Genomic DNA, 20,210 nt, shown 5'->3' with positions numbered 1-20,210 from the left:
CTAGAGTATGGAATCTGGTGCATCAATAATTCTCATCATCATCGTCATCATCGTCACCATCATCACCACCATCACCACCACAACTACTACTAAGAGTCAACAAATGGGATTTGAGTGGCTACAATGTGTGACCAGGCTTACTGTGTGTAATCACACCCCAATGGCATGAGATAATGCTCATGCCGTCAACCACTGGCTGACTACATTATTTACCAGCTGCTGTCATATATAGAAAATATTGATAGCTGTGCATAAACAGAACATACACCATTGGTCCCATTGTGTCAGGACCTCAAGTGAGTAAAATCATTGATGGTGTGGAGGGTTTGGTTTTTTTGTTGTTCAACACCGCACTCAGCAATATTCCAGCTATAAATAAATCGTAAATAATCGAGTCTGGACCAGACAATCCAGTGATTGAGATCATGAGCATTGATCCACGCAATTGGGATACGATGACATGCATCAACCAAGTCAGCGAGTCTGACCACCCGATCCCGTTAGTTGCCTCTTACGACAAGCATAGTCGCCTTTTACGGCAAGTATGGGTTGCTGAAGACCTATTCTACCCCGGAATCTTCATGGGTCTGTGGATTATGACTCATACTATCACCCTCTGGTTTGCCAGGCAAAGCTTCATCCATCTTCCTGAGGCAAGGGAGTTAACTGACTGTAAAAGTCCAGTTTCCACCCCTGCCAAACTACGCTGAAATTTCTGTGCTCAATCGTAGTGCTACCAGTGGCTATTATGAGTTATCTCCCTTCTATGTCCCTGTTGACGATTCAGACTCCACCTCTCACATCACTTGCATTTGCTTCAAACAAAATAGCGGCACACAGTCAAGAAGATCTGATCGATAATCAAAATCAATATTGTAATAAAACGGTCCTTACTTCCCAAAGTATATCAAATCCTGTGAGTACTTTGATTAAAAACATGAATTTTTTTTAGAAAATATCTGTTGACGGTACACATGCTTTGCAAATCCCGCAATTCAGCAAAATGTGCGCGGCACTTTACGAACCAGATGTCGATTTCATGGCACGATTTTGATTTAGAGTATGCATAGTCCAGGCAATATGTAACTCCATAATTCCAGCTTAGTTTGTGGAAGGGTGGAAGGGTGGAAACTGGACTTTATAGTGGGTTAACTGCCTTGACTGGGGAAGATGTACATCTATTAACAGGCCACTGGGACAAGATGGACTATAGCTGACTGCAGTTACTAAATTTCTATCCCATAGAGCATGAAAGTCCATAAACGTTTATTTGGCCACATCTTTTACTTGGAGGAATCTGTCTTCAAAGTGAAGATAAGTTTTAGAATGGGTCTTCAGCATACCTGTACTTGTCGTAAGAGGTGAGTAACGGGATCGGGTGGTCACGCTTACTGATTTAGTTGATGCATGTCATCATTTCCCAATTGCGTAGAGCGATGCTCATGATGTCAATCACTGGATTGTCTGGTCCACACTTGATTATTTACAGACCACCAATGATGTGAGTATTGCGATATCAAGTATCAATACAACAAAGATATTTGTATTTTCTTGCAAAATAGCATGTGTATCTGATAAGATGGATATTTTCATGAGTGTCTGGCAGGTGAAAACTAGTTCAGGCAAGAAGAGTCACTCCGCTTTATTTCTCATCACAGGTTATCCCTGTACATATTAGTTTCCTGTTGTTCTTTGTTGTTTACATATTAGTTTCTTGTTGTTCTTTACATTGTGAGCAACGATCCACACACATTTACACCTAAACAGGTGATGCTGATGAAACATACAGGTCACAACTGATTCTAAGGTCCAGACAAGCTGGGTACAGGATCATGGGAAATTATAACATCTAGTAGGAACAAGCAGCATCGCCTCCTCCGCATCCTCAAGCTCAAGAAACCATTGCTAACAAGGCATTCTGAAATTTCCCTCTCGTTACCACTCCTCCTTCCTAAGATATTTGTCAGTGCCAAAATACCAACCAAGTCTCAATTTACATAAAAGCTGCGTCCCTCTTAATCTCCTTCTTTTGATTTCCATATCAGCCTGATGTACGTATCGTGAAAATGATCAATACTCCCATTACACAAGGTACAATTTCCTGTCATGAGATAATGCTCTCTAAACTAGGATCTTAATCGCCCCATGAGCAAGTAACGAGATGGCAGCACACCGCCTCTCGCCTCCTCCTGCTCATGCTGCAGCCGACATCACGGTCATCAGTGCTGATGTACAAACATATTGAGGCCAGTGTCATAATGTCAAATTCTATATGGTCTCTGTTGGCATGGCAACTGAACAATGCTGACCAGTCGAAATTGAAGATGAAGATGATGTTGATGTATAAGATACGAATAGGTAATACGATAAGTTAACAGTTTCCTTCCGTGGTTACTTCCTGGCATTCACCAGTAATGTGATGTGTGGCTCTGTATCAAGGGACAGCCTCTGCCATGACTCTATTAGTCTCCAGGCAACGGAAAATAAGAACAACTTGTAATTCTTATGTTAACTTATGTTAGATATACAACCATAATGGGCTGGCATAGGCCCATCTTACAGCATCATCCCACCCCTCGCCTGTCATACAGACCCTGCAACAAATATATCCAATACAGCCCATGCAAGTCTATTATGTCTGACAAGTCTAGATTACTGCAGAATACAAATATATCCAATACAGACCATGCAAGGCTATATTGTCTGACAAGTCTAGATTTCTGCAGTATACAAACATATCCAATACAGCCCATGCAAGTCTATATGTTCTGACAAGTCTAGATTAGTGCAGTATACAAATATATCCAATACAGCCCATGCAAGTCTATATTGTCTGACAAGTCTAGATTAGTGCAGTATACAAATATATCCAATACAGCCCATGCAAGTCTATATTGTCTGACAAGTCTAGATTAGTGCAGTATACAAATATATCCAATACAGCCCATGCAAGTCTTAATTGTCTGACAAGTCTAGATTAGTGCAGTATACAAATATATCCAATACAGCCCATGCAAGTCTATATTGTCTGACAAGTCTAGATTAGTGCAGTATACAAATATATCCAATACAGCCCATGCAAGTCTATATTGTCTGACAAGTCTAGATTAGTGCAGTATACAAATATATCCAATACAGCCCATGCAAGTCTATATTGTCTGACAAGTCTAGATTAGTGCAGTATACAAATATATCCAATACAGCCCATGCAAGTCTATATTGTCTGACAAGTGTAGATTACTGCAGTATACAAATATATCCAATACAGCCCATGCAAGTCTATATTGTCTGACAAGTCTAGATTAGTGCAGTATACAAATATATCCAATACAGCCCATGCAAGTCTATCATGTCTGACAAGTCTAGATTAGTGCAGTATACAAATATATCCAATACAGCCCATGCAAGTCTATCATGTCTGACAAGTCTAGATTACTGCAGTATACAAATATATCCACTACAGCCCATGCAAGGCTATATTGTCTGACAAGTCTAGATTAGTGCAGTATACAAATATATCAAATACAGCCCTTGCAAGACTATATTGTCTGACAAGTCTAGATTAGTGCAGTATCAGTATCTGAAAATGAAGAAAGTCTCTGGACTTCTTTTTATTATATTTCATCACTATAATTTAACAACTGTTTTTTTCTGTAAAATATGTTGAAGATTAAAGAAGGGGTCTATGAATACCAAACATGTTTTGGTGAATAATATCATCATCAAACATTCGAGAGAAACACAAAATAAGTAGTCACTCTGCAACAGGGAAAATCCACTGAAGGGCATATTTAACATATGCGACGACTTAGGATTTGTGACAGCCAAGTTGGAAAACATGTGCGTGTGTGCACAGATGAGCTGAGGAAAAGTGCGCTGAAACCATGACGTGACCCTCGCTTGCCTTGACACCACAAGCACAGCCTGGATTAGCGAGGGATTAGGAGTAACCCTCGGGGCCGAGGCACTCTCCAGGCACTCTCTGCGGAAGGTAAACCAGATCAGCTGTGGATCGGTGCCACGGGCCACGAGTAAACCTTCGACACATGGAAATGTCAACATCCCAACACCTGACCTTAACCTCGGATTAGAATGGTGACGTCATCTTACTATAATCTTTTACAGGTACACAAACAGACAATGCTTGATTGTTAAAGTCTAAACACATGCAGGCTACATGACATAATAGGCAAGATTTCAGGTAAAACAGACAGGGGTCTTTAAAATTGAGCTGAGGTGAGCTGAAATGGAGAGTGCATGGCTGCTCATACTAGTCCTGCCTAAAGCCAATATTATAGTGCTAGCCAGTGAGATACCATGCCACAGTTTAACATGAATACAGTCACTCAGACACAGTATACTGGCTCCGAGGCGACCAGCACTTGTTTTAGCCCCTTAATGCCAAGTTCCAGGCATGGTAACAACAAGTACCATCATTTAACATCTTTTGTATTACGTGGTCGGCGATCGAACCCCCAATCTGCTACTCTCTGGGCGGAAACTCCACCACTAGACCATGGAGGACGTCTTCAAAATTGAGTCCAGGGCCCCGTTTCATTTAGCAATTTACGACTGTTGTTATACTGTGTTATGCAATGGGAGATATCACAGTCGTACTGCCTTTGTGGAACAGGGCCCCAGTAGACTGGTATTTTAGTTTATCTAGATAATACAGATATGTCAATCGTGCTTGCTATTACTCAGCATTAGAATATTTGTATTTCCTAAAACAAAATATTTTTAAGGCTTTCAAAAAAAGAGTCCAGAGTGCTTCACTTTTTGGGTCATGACAAAGACCCTTTGACTTCCATGATTAATTATAAACTAGAAAATCCAGTGACTGATATTGTGAGCAACAATCCATGCTATCGGTATACGATGATGCGTAATCAACCAAGTCGACTCTGACCATTCAATCCTGTTAGTTGCCGTTTACAACAAGCATGGACTGCTGAAGATCTGAAACCTGGAGTCTTTCTTGTATACCTCTTCTTGACACACAAAGTTTACAATATTTAATAATTATTTAATAATCTTGGACTGGAACCCATGATCTGCAGAACATGACAGGACTGACGGTTTCAAGTCTGCAGAGCAAGTTGGACCCATTCCAGTCGGATACCACACACCTGACATTGTAGGATTTATAGTCCCATAAATACATCAAGTGTTTACTGGTTACAATACCTGAAGATCAGGGTAGAATCGGTCTTCAGCAACCCACGCTAAAAGGTGACTATGCTTGTCATAAGAGGCGACTGAAAGGATCTGGTGGTCAGGCTTGCTGGTTGATGCATGTCATCGTACCCCAATTGCGTCGAACGATGTTCACAACGTCAATCACTGGATTCTCTGGTCCAGACTTTATTATTTACGGACTGCCATCATATAGCTGGACACCCATGAAGATTCCGGGGTAGAATAGGTCTTCAGCAACCCATGCTTGCCGTAAAAGACGACTATGCTTGTCATAAAAGGCGACTAACGGGATCAGGTGGTCAGGCTCACTGACTTGGTTGATTCATGTCATCGATCACAATTGCGTGGATCGATGCTCATGATATCGATCACTGGATTGTCTGGTCAAGACTCGATTATTTACAGACCACCGTCATATAGCTGGAATATTGCTGAGTGCGGCGTTAAACAACAAAACAATCAAACAAACAAAACAGGTTACATCAATAGTACCACCACACTCACCGCCCGGTCTGGGTGTCCGAAGTCTATCTTCAGCTGACCCATCGCGCGGATGATGGCGATCATAGACTGTATTGTGTTGCTGTACACTACTGGCTTGTACTGTAAACATTCTTCTTGTGAATACCCCTTTTCATGTATAATTCTGAAATGTAAAGAAAAGTCAGGTAAGAATTCATTGCTCCTATTTTATAATTATACTTTTGTACATTACGATAATGTTATTAAAGCACCCCCATCACCACTATTTCTTGATATTTTTACAATCCACCATCAACAACAACTGTAGCAGGACATCAATATTAATATGAAACATCACCATAACAAAAGCACCAATCACCATCACCATCGTCACCATCATGATGACCATAACAAAAGCAATAATCACTATCACCATCGTCACCCTCATGATGACCATAACAAAAGCAATAATCACTATCACCATCGTCACCCTCATGATGACCATAACAAAAGCAATAATCACTATCACCATCTTCACCCTCATGATGACCATAACAAAAGCAATAATCACTATCACCATCGTCACCCTCATGATGACCATAACAAAAGCAATAATCACTATCACCATCTTCACCCTCATGATGACCATAACAAAAGCAATAATCACTATCACCATCGTCACCCTCATGATGACCATAACAAAAGCAATAATCACTATCACCATCGTCACCCTCATGATGACCATAACAAAAGCAATAATCACTATCACCATCGTCACCCTCACGATGACCATAACAAAAGCAATAATCACTATCACCATCGTCACCCTCACGATGACCATAACAAAAGCAATAATCACTATCACCATCGTCACCCTCATGATGACCATAACAAAAGCAATAATCACTATCACCATCGTCACCCTCATGATGACCATAACAAAAGCAATAATCACTATCACCACCAAAACCCTCACGATGACCATAACAAAAGCAATAATCACTATCACCATCATCACCCTCATGATGACCATAACAAAAGCAATAATCACTATCACCATCGTCACCCTCATGATGACCATAACAAAAGCAATAATCACTATCACCATCGTCACCCTCATGATGACCATAACAAAAGCAATAATCACTATCACCATCGTCACCCTCATGATGACCTTAACAAAAGCAATAATCACTATCACCACCAAAACCCTCACGATGACCATAACAAAAGCAATAATCACTATCACCATCGTCACCCTCATGATGACCATAACAAAAGCAATAATCACTATCACCATCGTCACCCTCATGATGACCATAACAAAAGCAATAATCACTATCACCATCTTCACCCTCATGATGACCATAACAAAAGCAATAATCACTATCACCATCGTCACCCTCATGATGACCATAACAAAAGCAATAATCACTATCACCATCGTCACCCTCATGATGACCATAACAAAAGCAATAATCACTATCACCATCGTCACCCTCACGATGACCATAACAAAAGCAATAATCACTATCACCATCGTCACCCTCACGATGACCATAACAAAAGCAATAATCACTATCACCATCGTCACCCTCATGATGACCATAACAAAAGCAATAATCACTATCACCATCGTCACCCTCATGATGACCATAACAAAAGCAATAATCACTATCACCACCAAAACCCTCACGATGACCATAACAAAAGCAATAATCACTATCACCATCATCACCCTCATGATGACCATAACAAAAGCAATAATCACTATCACCATCGTCACCCTCATGATGACCATAACAAAAGCAATAATCACTATCACCATCGTCACCCTCATGATGACCATAACAAAAGCAATAATCACTATCACCATCGTCACCCTCATGATGACCTTAACAAAAGCAATAATCACTATCACCACCAAAACCCTCACGATGACCATAACAAAAGCAATAATCACTATCACCATCGTCACCCTCATGATGACCATAACAAAAGCAATAATCACTATCACCATCGTCACCCTCACGATGACCATAACAAAAGCAATAATCACTATCACCATCGTCACCCTCATGATGACCATAACAAAAGCAATAATCACTATCACCATCGTCACCCTCATGATGACCATAACAAAAGCAATAATCACTATCACCATCGTTACCCTCATGATGACCATAACAAAAGCAATAATCACTATCACCATCGTCACCCTCATGATGACCATAACAAAAGCAATAATCACTATCACCATCGTCACCCTCATCATCACCATAACAAAAGCAATAATCACTATCACCATCGTCACCCTCATCATCACCATAACAAAAGCAATAATCACTATCACCATCGTCACCCTCATCATCACCATAACAAAAGCAATAATCACTGTCATTCAGTTCCACACAAAAACAGCCACCATCAACACCTATGACCCTCATAACAATCATCATCAACTACATCATCGTCAACATGAATTCAATTACCATCATTATTCTCTTATGATAGACGACACCACAATTGTTCTTCATTATCTGTGTATATGACAAGAAAATTACAGAACACATCAGTACTGTGACGGATGCTACTTTGACCTTAAGGTCACTAGTGACAACATGTTAGAGGTTTTAGAACAGGATCATACCAATTTTAGTATTTGAAAACTAAATTGTCCATTTCAAACAGGAAATCAATGGAAGTATTTTCAGAAAGGACAGTCCAGAAGTGAACTGCGTGGTTGTTTGTTGTTTAATGCTGCACTCAGCAATATTCCAGCTGTATGACGGCTGTTTGTAAATAATTAAGTCTGGACCAGACAATCCAGTGATTGACATCATTAGCATCGGTCGATTGACATCATGAGCATGTTTGTTTGAGTCTAGACCAGACAATCTAGTAATTGACATTATGAACATAGATCCACGCAAGTGGGATACGATGACATGCATCAACCAGGTTATTGAGTCTGACCACCCGATCCCGTTAGTCGCCTTTTACAGCAAGCATAGTCGCCTTTTACAGCAAGCATGGGTCGCTGAAGACCTTTTCTAACCCGGATCTTCACGGGCTGGTGAACTGTGTGACAACACTTGGACAGGGAACATGCCACAAAATGTGTATTTCTAAATTGTTTTCTTATATGGATAGTTTTCATAAGTTTACAAGAACAATTAGGTTAAGAGATAGAACACATTCAAGTTGGGTGTTCGTGTGGGCACATGGCTGTGGGCCCAAAGTTCTAACCTCTAAAGTTCTAAATGTTTCCTAACCACTTAATCTGACCTCATTGGCCAGTAATAGTTTCCTAATAACTAGTTCTAACTTCTGTGGCTGGTAACTGTTTCCAAACCACTAGTTCTTATCTCATTGGCCAGTAAATGTTCCCTAACCACTATTTCTAATCTGTGGCTGGAAAATATTTCCTAACCACTTAATCTGACCTCATTGGCCAGTAAACGTTTCCTAATAACTAGATGTAACCTCTGTGGCTGGCAAATGTTTCCAAAGCACTAGTTCTAACATCAGTAGCCAGTAAATACTAGTTCCATGACAGCTCTGCTGTTTGCCATGTGACAGTGGGACAGACATGTGTTGGGTTAATCAGGATGTGGAATGGCAAGCAGGGCAGTATCGCCTTTCACTTCAACATCAGCTCCAGTTCAATAAAGTGTTCACTTTACACTGCTAACGACAGGGAATTCCAAACACAAGTGTCAGAAACTGGATACTGTTGTGAATTTGTTAAAGATGAATGAGTTGTGAACATTTGATAGAATTTCAAACAATCTGATTGACAAGTCTACTTTTGGAGCATAATGAATATCTGTTGAAAAGAAATAATTTGTTTTTGACATTTGATAAAAAAGTCATACATTTTGTTTGTCAGACAAATAAAGTCAAACAAATATTTAAAGTACAATATACCTAACAAATGTTATATTTTGGATAACACTTTCTTGGTAAAGTACAGATTCTCGTACTCAACCAAAAAAAGTACGAGAATCTGTACTTTACCAAGAAACTGTTATCCCAAATATAACATTTGTTACATTTGACCACTTTCTTAATGGCATTGTGTGTTCATACAATATACCTGTTGAAACAAAATTGTTAGTAAGATTTAATTCAACAATATCATACTTTCATTTCCTTCTCTTCTTCCATATTTAAAGAAAAGCTTTGATATGAATATGTGAATGTTCTTAAGAACATACAGATTGAAGGCAATTGTGACTCATGGGCTAAAATATGCGAGCAAGCACTATGAATCAAAGAACAAAGTATTCTGACAAAATTGGTTCACCAGCATATATGAAATGTGGAATGATAGAGAATTCCTAACTTATTACCGTATTTGATATAATATGCGTCCGGTTCCAACAAGTGCCCCTAACCAACTTTTTTACCAATCTGTAAGTGATCTATATTTTTTACTAAGACCTAACATGTCGGTGAATCTTTTCCTGTAAATTACAGATGTTTTTTTTCACAGAAAACAACAGTGTAGAAGAGGTATTATAATGTGCCTAGTAACCATGGTAGCATAAACAATTACCACAAACTGAAAACAAAATTAACTCATTATATATGGTTTTATAAGTGTCTAAATTTTCTAATCACCCATGCTACTTATTACAGCGAATACGGTACTTTGACAAACTACAGGATGAACAAGTGAAATTGAAGATGTGCACTCCCTTTGGGTGTTTAGTTTGGCTGTAGTGCACTGTATCTTGGAACACATACATGTTAGAGACTCAGCCCGTTTAACACTAACCAATCCAGATTTAATTGGCTTAACCCATTCTGATGTATTTAATCAGCACTGGTAGCAGTCCAAGGGAGGGTGTGGTATCACAATCTCAACTATTCGCTGTTTACATCGAGCTTACTGGTTTTTGTCAATGAAGTATTTCCTGACACAGGAGAGAAACATGAACTGGATGCATCCAGGACATTCAGCCTTCCAAGGGGAGGCCCAACCAGTTAATGTGCAGGGTATGTAGGTAGGATTTCAGTGGGAGACAGAAACAACTCGGTCACTGCTTCTAAACACACAGTTTCTGTAAAATGGAGTCGAACAATTTTTTCTGTCTTTTCACAGCAATTATCTTTCAGGACATCCGGCATGTATCTGAACAAGATATTTTGGAGGTGAAACCCAAAGTCAAATTATTTTTTTCAATATGGATAAGTTTCTCTTACAGAACATCTTCACAACTGTAGAAAATGTTGCAAAATCATCTCCATGTGAGTGAGTGAGTGAGTGAGTGAGTGAGTGAGTGAGTGAGTGAGTGAGTGAGTGAGTGAGAGCGAGCGAGAATGGTTTTAAGCCGATATGTATGTATGTATTTTAGTATGATATTTAGCAAAATCCAAACAATATCATGGCAGGGGACACCAGAAATGGGCTTCACACATTGTACCCATGTCTGGAACGAGTGAACGCTTAAACTACTAGGCTACCCACTGCCCCAATGAATCCCATGAAGTAGAAATGTTTGGGAAGACGGGAGTACATACAACAATCAAGTGCCTTTTACTCACAATTAAATACAGTAGTGACTGGGCACAGCAGACCAATGGCCATGTCAAACAAGTAACTCCGATTTTATTTGTGTCTAAGCTAATGGTTTTCTTATACTGGCATATCATTTCCATGCAATATGCTTGGTTCAAATCATAGAAGTAACTGAAGTCCTAACATTTAGAAACACAAATCTGCTTACATCTCCCTACTCCATAGCATCTCTCCACGGACACTCAAACTGCACTTGTTGGGTGCCGAGCCTGTGTAGGGGCTGTGCTGTGTTACAGCAGCGTAAACACAAGCCTATAAATGTGATCAGGGTGCTAATCTTAACATTTCATGTACACAAGATAAGTCCTCTGACAGATAAAGACGGTGATTGTTCTGCTCTTGATCATTCATCAACCAGATAAACATATCACTCTGGAAAACACTCCTCTTTGCCAATTCAGCCTTGTTTTGAAAGGATGTTTTTACACTTTAGACTAAATATATAACATGTTGAAATATCAATATCGCAATGTACTTTTTAACCTTTGTTCAAAATGTCCACTGAATGTTTTTCATATGGTCCCTGTCCACACATAAATGTCACGACTGTGTGAGTGACAACTTTCCAAATTGCTTCAGACAATTGGTTCCAAATGGAAAAACTCTAAACATTATGGAAGCAAAAAAATACAGTTTCTGACATATTGATGGGTTTTCAAAAACAGGCATGAGGTATTCTGGACCTATTCTATCCTTGGGGAACAGCTCACTTGGGATCTCTGCAATCTTCAAGTTTTACAAGGGCAAGGGTATTAACCCACCATAAAAGTCCAGTTTCCACCCTTGCCAAACTAGTTTGCGTATATGATTACTGCAGGTTTAGTCACAGGTTCACAGGTTTTGTTCATAAGTACAATAAGTCAAGTTATACCATGTCACACTTTGTAGCAAACCTTTGATGTGAAACATTTAATTAAGAATACTAAGTGTGTTAATTTATTTGTCAAAGGCTTTTGATCTGAGGTAAACATACGTATTCCATGCCTCAGCATGTCTTTGAGAAGCAAAGGATCTATCTATATGTATATCCTATATTCAATTCAACAAAGAGGTCTAGACTTGGTACTGTAGGGCTCCTCCAATTAGCAGATAAGCAATTAGGTAGGTCAAGTGGGATATGGAAATTTATAACACACATGCTCAACTTATCATGCAGTTTATCCCTGGATGTAGCATACGGTGGTTAGTTAATGTCCCCTGAGGCAACCTGTATGGATGACTTCCTAGGTGGTGACCGACCAAGTGTCTTATGTCTTGTCTCCCTCCCACACAAGTACAGACATGGCCATGTGTCCATGATGTGGTCGAAACACTGCAGCCGGACATGGCGTATCTCCTGCATGGTTCTCCATTCAGCAGACTCATCTACTGTGTGCCTCAACCAAATATTCTTCAGGGGAATAAATATAAAAACTAAATGTATTAAGGAGAGCATTTGATGTGGTGTGTTGAAAATAAGTTAACAATTACATCAGTGACGAGGAGTGCTGTTGGATGGGTGAGTGAGTGAGTGAGTGAGTGAGTGAGTGAGTGAGTGTTTAACGTTAAAGACCCTAATCACAGTATGGATACAATGTCCAACCCAATTTTTGCTGTCTACCATGAAAATGCTAAACGATGATTAAAATCTATCACTACTCAGAAAAAACTGTCCCGACAGGGTGTAAATGTTTTAATCACTTGGTTCAGTTAATTTTCCTTGAAAACAGCTGCTTCTTCAACCAGAGATCCTCCCATAAATTCTCTAATAAGGTCAAACACAGTAACACAATTGCCCCACATCAACTCAAGTGGCTTCTCCAGTAGTATCCAAGTGCAAGGCTACTTATTAGGAGAGGTACAGCCCACCACACACAACACAAAACCATATTCCCATGCTAACAGCCTATGAACAATTAAGCCCCTTATTATCTCTGAATCCATCCAGAGTCAACTGAGAAGGATGGATGAGAGATTTCATTCTGGGACACAGTTGACCACACCTTCTGTTATAGGAGTAGACTTGCAACAGTCTCTAAGACAATAATTATTACATTAAATCATCACTTCTAGATAAACATAAATAAGAATTAGTTGTCATTGTAAGAGACTAGCTTGTACTGTCCGCTTACCTAGACTTGCCTTTTATAAGGATGGAATTACTACACATCCATGGATTGTTATTCAGTACTGCCTTGGAGCAAGGCTACAAAATGAGCAAACTTCGAGGCTATTTAATCATGACAGTGCTAAGGTCGTCTTCATGCTGCTTTACCTCCGATATTAGACATGACGTCACAAAGTACTCTCCTCGTTACAGCAGTGTTCAGTAGTACTTATCTCTCTCACAAGAGGGCGCTGTCACAATGAACTGCAAACCTGTCCTTTGTAACCATCAAGGCGTGCTCGTTTATAAACGTCTTGTTTTTGTTTGCATTCTGTCTACCTTTCGAAATACACGCTTAATTACTCAGGATGCTTCAACTTAAACATTATTTACGAAAGTGAAGATTTTCAAAGCCATAAATATTGACATCACATGCAAAATATTAATTCATCATGGGGTCAGCAAACTCGGAATGAAACTATGTAAGCGTGAGAAGTATTAATTCAAAATGAGACTCGAAGGTTGTTAATTTGGAAAAGCACTTAGAGCAGTAGATGCACTTAGACTCTCAGGACAAGGGAAGTGTTTGGATGCTGTTCCTCTGAGAAGTCCATTCCACAAGAGTCACATCAAGCAGGGGTTTATCAACCATTGTAAGCTGCCTGGCCGGAAGGAGCCCCCCAAAGTGGGGTACAATTGGGTGAGTGAGTGAGTGAGTGAGTGAGTGAGTGAGTGAGTAAGAGAGGTTTTATGCTGCTTTCAGCAATATTTCAGCAATATCATGGCGGGGGATACCAGAAATGGGCTTCAAACATTGTATCCATGTCGCCAATCGAACCACGGTCTTCGGCGTGACGAGCAAACGCTTTAACCACTAAGCTACCCGACCGCCCCAAAATGGGGCACAAAACTGTGAATATCTGTAAGGATGTTAATATAAGGTAACGCTTTTTTCAGGACATTATTATTTGCAGAAGCCACAGGTCTTCTATTAATTGCCTGACGAAGGCGGCAACAAACAGGTGGGACGGTCGTGAATACTATATCCCCCGCTCCGCGCTTTCGCTTTCAACCAGATGACGTCACTATTCAACATGACGTCACCTATCCCTATCCTATGACGTCACCCAACAATGGGCGTGATAATGGCCCGTCGTCAAGCAATATGAGGGCATTATCAAGTTACAGTGACCTGCTCATTTCTGATAACATTTTAATGATAATTCTATCAATTTTAGCTATAAGGATATATACTCAATGCAATAATAGCAAACATAATTACATTTGAACAGCTACTAAATATTTACTTCAAATTTTTGACGTCTTGAAATGGAATATCTTTTATTCCAACTTGGGAATGTAACCAACATTTGCTGTTAGGCATGAAGACTGTACTCTTTATACAACAGCTGCTGCTGATTTACACAAATATTCATGCACGCATGCAGGAAAAAAAAACCCACAGATGATCTCGACTAAAGATTTGTTCTTCATCAACCCATGCTTGTCGTGACCAACGGGATCGGGTGGTCAGGCTTGCTGAATTGGTTGATGCATGTCATCGTATCCCAATTGTGTTGACTGATGCTCATGGCGTCAGTCATTCGATTCTCTGGTCCAGACTTGATTATTTACAGACCACCGTCACAAAGCGTTTAACAACAAACACTATGTTTACCGGATCAAAAGAACTCAAGTTCAGGAAAAGCGGTTAAAGTGACTAAAACGGCTGTAATAGTAAGTACACCATGGGCATCATACGTCTCATTATAACATGTCTCTAATCTAATATCACATACTTTATCACTACATGCATCAAGTATTACATATCTCATGGGGGCGGTCGGGTAGCCTAGTGGTTAAAGCATTGTTCAGGTTCGATTCCCGACATGGGTACACTGTGTGAAGCCCATTTCTGGTGTCCCCTGCCGTGATATTGCTAAAAGCGGCGTAAAACCATACTCACTCACTACATATCTCATGGTACTTGTTGTTTCCCTGCCTGGTGCTGGCAATTTAAGGGATAAAACAAGGACTGGTCAGCTTGGTGTCCATATCCTGTGTCTGAGTGGGATATCCATGTTAAACTGTGGCATGGTATCTCAGTGGGCTAACAGTATACTACCAAACCATTAACATATTAGCAAGTACTTTACTGCCAACTAGAGCCCATCTTAAGAACATAATCTCCAAACAAAGGCCATTATGACATAACAAGATGGCATTCACGCCAGGCACAAATCTTTTCATGTCCGACCATCCTAACCTCTATCAATCTAAACAAGAATTTTTTTAACCTATCACAATTCAGGTAGCTAACATTTGAAGCCCCAAATCTGGGTGTTACGTGTTGTTATAGCCCAGGCGGCATGCATCACCACATATACGTCGCCCCTATCCCTCACCCCTGCAGGGGATAGCTGTTTACACAACATTATAATAGATTATCCATTTTCTTCTCATGAATCATCTTTTCCCAAGTCATATTGAGAAGACATTATCTCACCCAGTGATCCATTAGCAACCTGACACATCCTCCGATCCAAAAAGCCATACGGACCAGTGTTCTCTAAAAGGTTTTCTTCATGTCATTAACAATCAGTTCCCTTGATGTCTTATACTGTTAAGGTGGTCTTCGTCTTTGGCAGAAGGATGATATTTGTTAATGTACTACACACAATTGCACCTGGGGCTAAGTGTTTTGGCTGTATCTATATACATGTATTCCACACAACAAACAGGATTTTTTTTTATGTTTTAATTATTAAACTTTTATGACAACTTTTTACACAAATAATTAGACACCATTGTTGAGTAAGACATTACGAGTAGCAGGGTTCACTGACATGGGCCCTTTATGTGAAAATATTAAAAAATTCCAGAGGTACGCCCATCCAGCCCAATGTTAAAATGAACCATTGTACTTGAAAATGTGGGCCTTTTTTTCAAATTTAGGGGCTAAAAGCACAAGGTCACAACCTAGAATTATCCCCGGGGTAATCAGGTTTGACATAGCCAATAGGCTGTTAATGAGAGACAAGTGAAACTCTGGACTGATGTTTTATCCTAAAATTTTATATAAACACAAGATCCAAACATATATGACCAACAAGGTCGATCACTGGAGCCTTTTTGTCTTGTGGTTACATATTTTTGTCGACCAAAAAGCTTTCACTTTTATAGAGAAAATGTATAGCTCAACATTCACCACTTAGAAGTGAAAGTTTTATAAGTATTTTCATTCATTGAGAGAGAGAGAGAGAGAGAGAGAGAGAGAGAGAGAGAGAGAGAGAGAGAGAGCGAGAGAGAGAGAGAGAGAGAGTGAGTGAGTGAGTATGGTTTTACGCCGCTTTTAGCAATATTCCAGCAATATCACGGCGGGGGCTTCACACAATGTACCCATGGCGGGAATTGAATCCTGGTACTTGAACCGTAACATGTATTGGGAATTATTGACTCCGAACCAACTGGTACTTGTTTCATCGCCAGGCAGGTTACAAGTGCCATCTGTTAACACCTTTTTGGTGTCATGCGGCCGGGAATTGAACCACTGACCTTACAGATGCTCTACACTTATTATAGACAAAAAGTTAACTGTAAACTTATCTTTTTTTCCCTTTTTTTCTGTTTTGCAGATATTTTTGTATTACTAAGTCATCAATGATGGTGCAGTCACATACATAAAACATATCTGAGCAATTTGTATTTTAATTTCGGATTGTGGCTAAACAAATTCTAATGATATTTTCTCAGCACTAGTCAAACACAATCAATATACAGCTCATTTTGAAATAGATGGTTCATGTCAAATCGCCAGATGTTAGAAACACCTGTGACCTTGAACTTCACTATTTGCACGCACTGGGCTCAGACGAAGACATGTGAAAGGTCAACAGTCATATCTGAATCGGAAAAGTAAAATCAAATCCTCTGTTCTAAAAAAAGCTCAAACTAATCTTTTCTCTACTGTTCATTAACAATCATTTCAAGCAGACATTACTTTTTATATAGCTTTCATTAGCTAAAATGCTCAAAGAACAATGGTAGAAATAACATCAGGGCTTTGGGCAACCCATTAAATACACATGCATCAAAAACACCCACACAAACAGTAATCTTCAAGATGGCTATGAAATAGTTCTATTTCAAATCTAATCAAACACCACAACTAATCCTAACGTTTAGTTTCCATAGTAACCATGAATTGCTTCTACTAAATTGCAAATTATTTTATTCAAGATCTGGTTACAGTACCATCTATATCATGACACGATAACCACGGAAACAGACTTCATCAATGCAACCATACTTGTCCAATGACTCTTTCTCACATCAATACAAATTAATTGTCCAATCAATCACTCCCACTCATTTCAATGTGAGTCGGGAAAAAGGGATGACGTCTATGCCGAATCCTCTTATAACTTCACAGCAAACAAAAATCCAGATCAAGCTTTGGACTCACTGGCTCGTGAAACAAACTCCCCACCTTAATAATTGTGAAGCCAAGCGCACTAATAAGTTTGTTAATTGGAGAAAGGTATTCGAAAACCTGAAAGAATACATCACATCGGAAAAGGACGCCAACTATGCATGGGTGTCTGTGTGGTCAGCAAAACCCCTATTTCCACTGTACACCTTGTTTTCTCAACATATGACATCTCAGCACATGCTGATGGTTTTTCCTCTCCAGCTTAGTGCGCCATAAGCTCGGACAACAAGCAAACAACATGTCTAAAGTGTTCCATGGAATGTCCTAAATAGTTTAACTTTCAGTCCAAGTGAGGCGAGGTGAATTTGGGTTTAAGTACTTGTTCAAGATTATTGCACTTATAGAGCAATGTGTGTGGTGTGGTGTGGTGTGGTGTGGTGTGGTGTGGTGTGTGTGAGTCCGGACTAATGCTAAGTTTATGACTCTAGCCTACTGAGATACCATACCACAGTTTAACACAGATATCCCACTCAGACACAGGATATCGACACCGAGCTGACCAGTCCTTGTTTTATCCCCTAAATTGCAAGCACCAGGCAGGGAAACAACAAGTACCATTTATTAACATCCCTAAGTAAGACGTGCATGGAGATCGAACGACCGACCTTCCGCTCTCCAGGCTGACACCTTGTCCACTAGACCACTGAGGTGGTATCAATCGAAATAAGACAGAGCAACAGTGCACGATGATACAGAAACTGTCACCATCGATCATCGAGGAGTCCATCCAAACATCAGCTTTCAGTGAGGATATTACTGATAAAATCCTTTTAACATTTTAACATACAATCAACATTCCTTGTTTGATTTATAGATATTAATGTGAATAACACAAACTGTACAAACTGATAACATACATACCACAAATATCACAATATTGATATTCAGCTTCCATGTTTCCAGTTAACACATGCACACAGCTTTTGACAATGCCTGTTGCGTAACATTTTCTAGCCCTGAAATAATTAAACTTGGCCTCATGTGTAAGGCTGTAATATATTTATTATTTGATTTTCAAGTACCTACTCTGTCTGTGAATGCAAGATGCTGTTCATACCGAGTGCCAAGCATGATGTAGTTGTTAGTTTAACCCCACTCCCCATTCTGACAATCTTTCCACTAGAATCTAATATTTAAAATGAGTGAGTGTGTGAGTGAGTGTGTGAGTGAGTGTGTGAGTGAGTGAGTATGTTTTACGCCGCTTTTAGCATATTCAAGCAATATAACGCGAGGGGACACCAGAAATGGGCTTCACACAATGTTCCCATGTAAGGAATAGAACCCAGGTCTTCGGTGGATAAGCAAACGCCATAACCACCAGACTACCCCAAAGTCAGTAGAGAAAATCTGTTCCGATATTACGTTACTGTTGATGCTGTGCAGTCCAGGAGATGGAACCATCCACGACATCCTTCCACAGGCCATCAGTTCATACTGACAGCAAAGGGAAACAACTCCAGCCTTGAAGATAACTGCTGGTGGTGGTGGACTCTAAAGATCCCGGTAGAATAGGTCTTCAGCAACCCATGCTTGCTGTAAAAGGCGACTGATCCTGTTAGTCGCCTTTTACGACAAACATTGTCGCCTTTTACGGCAAGCATGGGTTGCTGAAGACCTATTCTACCCCAGAATCTTCAAGAAAGTAGTTCTCTGGTATTAAAATGCCCTTTTCGCAGTGATTCATACAAGTCCAATAATAACTGCAATCAACAAATACAAAAGGCCATTTTAACTTCCCCCACACAATCTCCACAGACATGTCAGCCATACTGCACCACATGTAGTTTGTACGTCTGTTTGGGGGTAGGCAGATTTGAGTTACCTGCCCTTGGTTGAAGATCCGGAAAATACAAAAACCTGACTCGGGATGGAAAATAATGCAGATGGGAACCAGAGCTTCTTGTTTGGGGCTAAAATAAACGATCAAGGGTTTGATAGTCACAACACAAGACATTTGAATATTTAAAGACTTATTGCAAAAATAAAATGTCAATTACCCAGGAAAGTGTGAGAACTATTTCAGTTGTAACGGATGATGTGGGAGTTGCTCTGGTGATATATCACCTGCGTTATCACCTGACAGGTGGCCATCAGTGACGTAGTTACTTGACAGGGGATGATGATTGATCCCCGCCATGACAGATGTCCGGCAGGTACCTGATTGGGTGATTTCTCACTCTCGTGGTCTACTGCCCTCTAGTCATTCTACAGAGGTCACCTGCACATCAGCACTCTTATAGATCTACCCTCCCAGTTTGGAAATAAAGATAATGCGGTTATTGTATGAGTTCGGTTTAAGAATTTCACTGCACATTCAAAGTAATTTCAATATAGGCATCAAATACTTTTTAGAATGATTAAGTCTCACTTTTGAAAAATATATA

General features: G+C 39.9%; 1 protein-coding gene across 1 annotated transcript in view; it reads right to left on the bottom strand.

Moving 5' to 3' along the window:
* The window catches only part of LOC139446718 (guanine nucleotide-binding protein G(i) subunit alpha), a 79,002-nt gene that overhangs the window by 22,615 nt on the left and 36,177 nt on the right, over window positions 1–20,210 (bottom strand). Inside the window, exon 3 of the mRNA XM_071228011.1 lies at window positions 5,704–5,845. Within this exon, the coding sequence (XP_071084112.1) occupies window positions 5,704–5,845 (142 nt within the window). The remainder of the gene's footprint in view (window positions 1–5,703; window positions 5,846–20,210) is intronic.

The sequence above is a fragment of the Haliotis cracherodii genome, unplaced genomic scaffold, assembly GCF_022045235.1.
Source record: "Haliotis cracherodii isolate W230 unplaced genomic scaffold, xgHalCrac1.p SCAF_6, whole genome shotgun sequence".
NCBI classification, from domain to species: Eukaryota; Metazoa; Mollusca; class Gastropoda; order Lepetellida; family Haliotidae; genus Haliotis; species Haliotis cracherodii.
The sequence above is the reverse complement of the archived record's forward strand: the minus strand, read 5'-3'. Positions and strand labels throughout refer to the sequence as shown.